The sequence below is a fragment of the Aegilops tauschii genome, chromosome 7 (genome assembly GCF_002575655.3).
Source record: "Aegilops tauschii subsp. strangulata cultivar AL8/78 chromosome 7, Aet v6.0, whole genome shotgun sequence".
Taxonomy (NCBI): Eukaryota; Viridiplantae; Streptophyta; class Magnoliopsida; order Poales; family Poaceae; genus Aegilops; species Aegilops tauschii.
This window is the reverse complement of record NC_053041.3, coordinates 265673826-265682512: the sequence shown is the minus strand read 5'-3', so window position 1 is coordinate 265682512 and position 8687 is coordinate 265673826. Positions and strand designations below refer to the sequence as shown.

Here is an 8687-nt window from a genome sequence, read left to right as displayed (position 1 = left end):
AAAAAACCTTTATAAAGTTTGCCAAAAAAACCCTCAATAGAAGTTCCTAATTTTGGTAAATTTGGCACTGCCGGAACGACATCCAGTGCTTACCATCGTTAGCGTTGAAATGGTATTAAGGTAAATACATGACATGTTGCTATCATATCATTGTGAGTTGTGACTTCCCTGATGTTATACTTCTATGGCTCGTTCAGGTGCCTTGTATGTGCCACGAGGATATGCGAAGATCTGTGAAAGGCGCGGGGTCGGGAAACACATAATGCGCGCGTGTGTCCCATTAGTGGGCCATGGCAACTGAAACTGGCCCTGTTTGGATACTCTAACTCAATTAAAGGTTAGAGTTAGATTCTAACCCTGAACTAATCTTGAACTAACTCTAACCAAAAAGGTGTTTGGATAGCAGGATTAGATGGAGCGCGGATACGGCGAGGCGCCTCCACGGACGGTGCGAGAGGGAGGGAGGGAGAGGACAAGAAGCTTCGAGGAAGTGACGAGGGATCTACCTCAGAAAGAGCAAGAGAAAAAGGTGTTTTTTTAGTGGTTCTGAGAAGAACTAACCCAAATAAGCACCTCTTAGGTGGGTTAGATTTTTTGGATGAGTTAGATGTATCTAACCTAAATTAATCGTTCTGTTTAGATATTTTTGAGTTAGTTGAGTCTAAACTAATCTCAAACTAACTCTGACCCGTGAATTCAAACAGGGCCACTGATGTGGTTGCCTCCTTTTGCTTCAGGTAAGATCGCATCAAGGCTTTGGATTCTAGCGCAGGTGTCCCCCGAGCAGTGCAAATATCAGCACCGTTTCTCTCGTTGCTCTCCTCCGCGGAAGAAGACGTCCTCAAATCAAGTGGACGCAGCTGTCAAGTCTGAATCGCCGATGGAAACAGCGCGAACAGTAACACGACCAGGAAATTGCTCCACTAGAGCATGTGATTCAGATCAGTCTCGGATGTGCATATCTGAATCTGAATTTCCAACAGCTGTGCATGTGATTCACACGACAGCATCCAACCCTTTCTCTATCTAAAACATATGTACGTACCATTCTGAGTAAAACAGCAAGGAAAGTGGGAGCTGTGATTTGCGTGTGTGAGATGGAAGTTCATTCGGTGCAAATATTGTCAGTAAACACAACAGAGGAAGTAGTTCGTATACTGCTCTTTATTCCTTAATAAGGGTAAAAATCTGTTTCGACTATAATAAAAGGGGGGGGGGGGGGGGGGTGGGGATGCTGTTCTTGCCAAGAAGGAATTTTTAAGGCAAAAACAGCAAGTTCCCTACATCAAATTAAACAACCGACTGTTTACAATGGCAGCAACCTGGTAACTATGGACATCCAAAGATGTACTGTATTTTGCTGAACTTGGGATACTTGATCTTCCATGTTCTCTTTTCTTTGAAGGGAACTTTATCCACTTAAACTTACAACAATCTCTATACCTAGAATGGTTTTTATGCCGGGTGACAAACAACAGATGAAAGTTCACTTTCACTGAGAACATACCTCGGGCATAATTTTTTAGGTCTACAAATGATCCGAAAAGAGCGATTGAATCAGATCTTATTGTGGAGGTTAACAACCAAGTCGTGCGCATCATCAAGCAGCCTCCAGACGTCGAGCTGCCCAGCCATGCTATGGCACTCCCGCAGTATCTCATCCATGCTGCTGTACCTCTCGATGATCAGCCTCCTCCTCTGTAGGACGCAGGCCGCAATGGCATACAGCAACAAATCGTCGGTTGGAGGAGCATGGAGCCTTATCCTTCCCCAAGTGGACCTTCCGATCCCAGCTCGAACAGCGGCCTGATCAGCCCACATCACCTCCCACAGGCATAAAGTCTGCTCAAAGGTGAGCTCTCTCCTGAAGAGGACCAACACCATTCTGTACACAAAGAAGCAGTCCTCGGCCTGCAGCTTCTGCAGGTGTCTATAGAGGTGCGAGTCTTTGCGCTTGATTATCTGGGAGACAGTCTTCAACTGTCTTCTTATTCCAACCTCATCCAGCCTGAAGTTGTGCCGAGCTTTCTTCATGAAGCCCACAAAGCACCAAAATGCTTCATGGTCTTCCTTCATTACCGCAATTATAGGTGACAACAGGTCACTCATACCTTGGCAGTAGCCAATCTCTGGATCATAGAGTGCATATGCCTCAAGCAATGCAACTAACCGGGCAGCATGATATACCATATAAGGCTCTAAATGGTCATAATCTTTCAAACCAACAGACAATGCACGCTGCAATGCCTTTTCCTCGGAGATTTCAGCCTGGTTACAGGAGAATAAAGCCCAGTCTGTGTTTGCCCGGATAGCATCTAGACGTATAATGCGCTGCCATGTTGCAAAATCCTCTGGAGTTTTGTTAGATCTAAAGAAGTCTGACTTGGACGAGGTACTCCTGACAAATTTAGGCTCTGGAGCGCCGTTCTCTTCTATATCAGCACAGACGGATATCTGCCCGTGGTCTTCTTCATCAGAAGATGCAGAGTCAGAAGATTCTGATTCTGCCATAGATTGATCTACACAAGTTAACTCACTTGTATCATCATCCATGCATTCTGCAGCACCACAGGCAGCATTATCCGGACTATTTGCCTCGCTCCCTGAACAATTAAATTCCTTGGCTGATACAGAAACACTCGCACTAACATCTTGCAGATAAGGCACACCACGAGAACACCCCTCATTGTTGATTTCATTTATAACCTTTAGCCCAAATCCCTTTTGGCAGTTCAGAATTTGATGGCATTTGCGCCTGAGCTTTTCGTACTCATTCCTGCACCAGAAGATGTGCCAAACAAAATGCAAATAAATTAATCAGGCATCATTAAAGTCAGTATTCACACTCCATTCTCGTCTGATAATTTGAAACACAGAAAATTCCAACATGGGTCATGGAAGTTCCACCCAAGCTTATATGTATTACTCCCTCTTGTCCCAAAACAAGTGTCTCAACCTTAGTACAACTTTGCACTAAAGTTAGTACAAAGTTGAGACACTTATTTTGGGACGGAGGGAGTACTTATCTACTCTCACTTCGTGCTATATGTGAAGGTGAGTAATAATAAATGCAGACCATGTGTACAACTAAAATCTAGAAAGGACCGACAGAAGGTGAGTTGTTATGAAACTGTTACCTTTTCTTTGTCCTGATGATATTTCTTTCCTCTTCAGAACTATTTAAATCATAGCTGTATATGACAAGAAATTTGGTCAATCTTCAGACTTAGTGTAAAAAGCATACTAAGCAAGAAGTACTTATTAAATGTTTTAAAATATAATATTGAGGTACTTTGTTCACAGGTTCACATTAGATTTTACTACACCATATAAAACAGAACCACCATATATTACTGTTTCAGACACAGTTCTGAATTCTGAAGCATGGTTTAAAAAACCTGACAAGACCAGTTAGACCGAAAAGTCCTAGACTATTGGCAGGTCTGGTCCACTTCAGCAATTGGACAATTTATGGAAACAGTGAAAGAAAAATCGTGCAAAATATGTGTCAATCCTCAGCCTCAGCCTCACCCTCACGGAGGACCTTCCCTATCAGGCTATAACAGTACAACCTGAGCTGAACTTGATTGCTGGCAAATACAGTATGCTATCTGGCCACAGTCAAGCAGCTCGCACCATAGTTCCAGCCGTTCAACCGGTCGCCACAACAGCTTACTCGCCTGTCTGGGTCTTAAAACTGTATTCTGTAAGAGTAGTTTTCTTGATCAGTTGCCATAACAGCTTACTCGTCTGTCTGGGTCTTAAAACTGTTTCCTGTGCATGCTGGTGATCCTTAAAGAGTTTGGTAGGAATTTGGATCTTGCTAAACATGGGTTATAATTCCTCTATTCAATTTTGGTGGTGTATGCCTTTTCTTGAAAGACAGAAAGAACAATATGAAAAGCTGGCTATGAAAATCCAGGTCACCGAAACCATTTGCCTCTTGGATTTGCAGGATTTCCAAACGCAGGAATAGGAAAAAAGCAGGTTTGGAATGTCATGCTATCTTCACTACTATACAAGATTGAACAGTTTTTTTTTATTGTGCATAGGAGAAACATAGCATTCTTTCCAAGAGGCTGGAGTGGATGGAAATTTTTCCTACAGAACCTAGTACAAATGAATCCTAAGAAAAAATTCCTATGGTCTGCAATCCTATGAATCAAACAACCCATGTGGGAAAATTTCATAAGGATCAGAATCCTCTAACATTCCTTTGGAAATCCATTGATTCAAATAGACTTTGCAGTTTTCAACACATGGTGCAATATCAGATTTTATCTCTATTGCAGCTATCATGTGAAATATCACTTTCAACTATATGGCTGAAATAACTACAAGAGCATAGTATTACTCGCTATCATGAGCATAGATCAACAAGTTCATACTTAAATGCATGCAAGGACAGGAAGGAGGTTCAGAACACACCTTAAAAGCCATAATTGATGGCTCTCTGCATTAACCAGCTAAGCATTAGTGACACAATGTTCGGACTTCATGCCTAAACTATGATACAGCCATCAAACGCATGCTTCGCAGCACTTCAAGGCTGGATTACAGTTCAGGCATACTAGTTTAACCCAATTTACATTTGCCATCAACTGAGATGTTTGTACCGCATGCAAGGTTGTCTAAATAGTTCTTGATGCTATAGGTGATTTAATCCTAAAAACTCTGCTAGCACATGCAAAAGAAGGGGCCCAGATAGGTAATATTTCAACAGGTTCACCATACATTCTTTGAGGGTCACAACATTATTTTGCTAAGCAACAAATAGAGAGGCAGACAGCAACAAGTAAATATAACATTAAGTACTCAAGGAGTACTAGAACAATGAAAACCCTCTCTAAACTACAGGAAAAAAACGCGAGATGCTTGCTACTGAAATTGCAATCATGTCTACAAGCTTACAACTTCAAACCATGTTAACAAGATGACTGTTATACCATACTAGATGTATAAAAATAGAGGATCAGGTAACTTACACTCCAAGTAGAAATGGCCAAACTTCAGCCCTGATACCTGGTTCAATTCCCTGTAAGAGAATTATAGAATTAATAACCTTGACATTCTTTAAAGTGGACTTAGATGCAGAACATTACATCATAGCGAACATGTGTACAGCTAATGATCACATATGTATGTCGGACATCCATTACAAATAAAACCTGGACGCTAACGAAACTTACCCCACTGCGAACTTTCTTCAGAAATTTTCTTCCTCCATCACGAAACTTCCCATTCACAGAAAATAGACGGCTCCAGTTTTGACAAGAGAGTGCTTGTTTTCTTTTCCTCCGAGACCATGGAGATTTAATTGCACCTCTGGAAAAAGATTGCTTGCTTTATAAAAAATGAAATGGATAATTCTATAAACTGGTGCCACCAAATGATAATTCGGTGATGATTTAAGTTATGCATTACTGCAGTTCAGCATTGTATTCACAATACAACTTTCCTTCTACTGTTCTACGACCAATATTATCAGTCACATGTTAGGGGTGTTCAAAACGATTTTTACTCAACCCATGGAAACCGGCAATCAGTGGCATAGTTCATTTTCATTTGTTGCTTTTCAAATAGGGTGGTGAAGTTAGTACGAAAAACTGAATTAAGGATTTCACGGTTTGGTATGAAACTGTTTTTGGACACGGCTGCCACAGGTAATGCAAACCTTAGAAGCTAAATGTACCTCTTTATGAGTTGCTACCAACACCCACATACAACTTGTAATCTACTTCCTCCGTCCCATAAGCCATAATATAAGATGTTATTACAACCAGTATGTGAGTATATTGGTTGTAATAACATCTTATATTATGGGACGGAGGGAGTAACTCTGAACAGACCACTCAAACAGATGCTGAAGGTGCCCAGTTCACGATGCTAGGAAACAATTGCAATGAACAAATCCATGGCACATACTTGCGAAACAACTCTACAACTGCCAACAAATGAAACCAAAACACCCTGCATGTCCAAACTTTTTTAAGATGACTCATTGATTTTGGTACTAAATTGGCTGAACAACTGGCGTGCATTTCACGGAAACGGAACTAACAAGGTGAGCTACGACTTCCTGCCTACAAAGTGTGAACTCCTAACTAAGCCTTATCCAGATCAAAGCGTAAAACAACTTGGTCTGACCAGTGAGCACTTAAACAAAAGTAACATTTTTTTAGTCTAAAGGGGCATCTACATCAGTACTACCACTGACCAAACCACCATTTCCAACAAAACACACACAAGAAGCATGATTTTGAGCATCATTAGTTGATTTAATCTAACTATGGCCCAAGAAAACAAAAAATGCTATTGGGCAAAAATCCCCCATTTAAGCAACTTCATTTCTGTATTGATCGGTGGTCATAACTCCGGACGAGAGAACTGACCGGTCCGAATTCGGTGGGGACGACGACGAGGAATCTGCGGTAAGCAACGGCGACGCTGAAGCCGAAGCCGCCGCGGCCGATTTCCCCAACGCCGCCAAAGAGGAGGCCGACGAGGCGACGAGCAGAAGCGAACGGCGGTGGATCCGCGACGAAGGCGGCGGCGGCGAGGATGGCGTCCTCGGGGACGACGAGGATGAGGACGAAGACGAGGTGCTGGATCGCCGCAGGGCCTTCATCGCCGCGGCGCTCTCCTGTCCTGTCTGCCCCCGCCCCCACCAACCGATTGTAACTACCGGGACCAAGCCCACACCGACTTCTCCCGCGTGAGGGCGGCGGGCCTCTCCATCGACGCCGCCGGACAACGACGAGGACCTCGCCGGCGGCGAGGTGGGACTCAGTGGCGGATGCGGATCACTGTGCGGTCGATTGGTGATTCGGTTCTCTCTCTCCGAAGAGAGACAAGGGGAGTTAAAAAAAGGTGGGTGCGGTGGGTGCTGGTTTTAAACAGTCGCGTACTGAGACTGACGTATGAGGTAGTAGTAGGATTCTCCGGGCCCACGAGTCAGTGTGATCGTTCGAGTATCTTTTTGTATGGAGTAGTCTTTGTTCTTTGGCAGTACTGTAACTATTCTTGGTCGTAATGCGGAATACGGTCGATAATGAATAGTACGGTGGTTTATGAATTATAAATTCCAAATCAGCTGGTAGTAATTTTTTTAATTTATCCCATTTCAAGCATTTTTGGTACAATATCTTATTTAGTGCCTGGTACTTATCTCACGAATTAATTGTTTGGAATGGTATCTCTAGAAAATAAATTCGGTTGGTTTATGAATAATAGACCAATTCATAATCAGCCAATTTTGTTGAAGTTCTCTCTCTCTTTTCATAGAATATGTTGAAGTTCTTCCATTTCAAGGATTTACTAAGATCTTTTAAATTTTTATGTCAATCTTATCTAATGTTTGGTACTTGTCATCTCTCCGTGCTAAAGTATGAGATTTTGGTTTGGTATGTGTCCGCTTCTTGTGTTGGTTATTTATGGGTTTCCATGTCCGTAGCCAGTCTATGTCATTCCTTTTGAAAATATACAATAGCTTCGTTTCTTTCTTTTATAGTATAATTAATTATTTCATGTAATTAGAAGTACTTACGTCGTAGCGAAGCAATCCAAATTTGATATGTATATCACATTTGTACTACGAATCGAGTCTAGCACAAAAGTTTAGGTTTTTTTTTGTGGAACCAACCAAAGTTAGTGTAACCGTTCAAGTATTTTTTTTTTGTAGGCAGTTGTCTTTGTTCTTTGGTGTACTGTACTTATTCTTGGTGGTAATGCGAAATTGGTCGATAATGAATACGGTGGTTTATGAATTATAAGTTCCAAATCAGCTAGTAGTAATTTTTATCCCATTTCAAGCATTTTTAGTACAATATCTTATTTAATGCCTGGTACTTATCTCGGTAATTAATTATCTAGAATGATATCTATAAAGAATAAATTCGGTTGGTTCATGAATTATAGACCGAGCCATAATCAGCTATTTTTTTAAAAAGAATTCCTCCCTCTTTGTAGAAGAGGTTGAACTTCTTTCATTTCAAGGATTTAGTAAGATCTTATTGAAGGAAATATGCCCTAGAGGCAATAATAAAGTTGTTATTTATATTTCCTTATATTATGATAAATGTTTATTATTCATGCTAGAATTGTATTAACCGAAAACTTAGTACATGGGTGAATATATAGACAAACAGAGCGTCACTAGTATGCCTCTACTTGACTAGCTCGTTGAATCAAAGATGGTTAAGTTTCCTAGCCATAGACATGAGTTGTCATTTGATTAACGGGATCACATCATTAGATAATGATGTGATTGACTTGACCCATTCCGTTAGCTTAGCATACGATCGTTTAGTTATTGCTATTGCTTTCTTCATGACTTATACATGTTCCTATGACTATGAGATTATGCAACTCCCGAATACCGGAGAAACACTTTGTGTGGTACCAAACGTCACAACGTAACTGTGTGATTATAAAGGTGCTCTATAGGTGTTTCTGATGGTAGTTGTTGAGTTGGCATAGATCGAGATTATGTCACTCCGATTGTCGGAGAGGTATCTCTGGGCCCTCTCGGTAATGCACATCACTATAAGCCTTGCAAGCAATGCATCTAATGAGTTAGTTGCGGGATAATGTATTACGAAACGAGTAAAGAGACTTGCCGGTAACGAGATTGAACTAGGTATTGAGATACCGACGATCGAATCTCGGGCAAGTAACATACCAATGAC

General features: G+C 41.4%; 1 protein-coding gene across 2 annotated transcripts; it reads right to left on the bottom strand.

Annotated features, from left to right (window-relative positions):
• Nucleotides 1-1146: 1146 nt before the first annotated feature.
• On the bottom strand, nucleotides 1147-6892 carry LOC109752918 (rab GTPase-activating protein 22). Of its 2 annotated transcripts, none has more exons than XM_020311840.4 (5): nucleotides 6393-6892; nucleotides 5190-5325; nucleotides 4986-5035; nucleotides 3138-3191; nucleotides 1147-2776 (listed from the first exon to the last, which is right to left on the bottom strand). In XM_020311840.4, exons 1-5 carry the CDS (start codon nucleotides 6626-6628, stop codon nucleotides 1558-1560), a joined length of 1695 nt encoding a protein of 564 aa, XP_020167429.1. In that variant the 5' UTR covers nucleotides 6629-6892; the 3' UTR covers nucleotides 1147-1557. The 2 variants fall into 2 exon arrangements, with proteins under 2 accessions (XP_020167429.1, XP_073358999.1); XM_073502898.1 differs by having other exon boundaries at nucleotides 6686-6864.
• Nucleotides 6893-8687: the final 1795 nt, after the last annotated feature.

Excerpts from the sequence above, each read along its gene's own strand:
- LOC109752918 (XM_020311840.4), bottom strand. The coding sequence starts at position 6,628 with ATGAAGGCCCTGCGGCGATCCAGCACCTCGTCTTCGTCCTCATCCTCG. Across the intron at positions 5,036-5,189 it reads TGAAGAAAGTTCGCAGTGGG|GGAATTGAACCAGGTATCAG; the intron begins GTAAGTTTCGTT and ends ATTCTCTTACAG. Across the intron at positions 3,192-4,985 it reads TGGCCATTTCTACTTGGAGT|CTATGATTTAAATAGTTCTG; the intron begins GTAAGTTACCTG and ends TGTCATATACAG.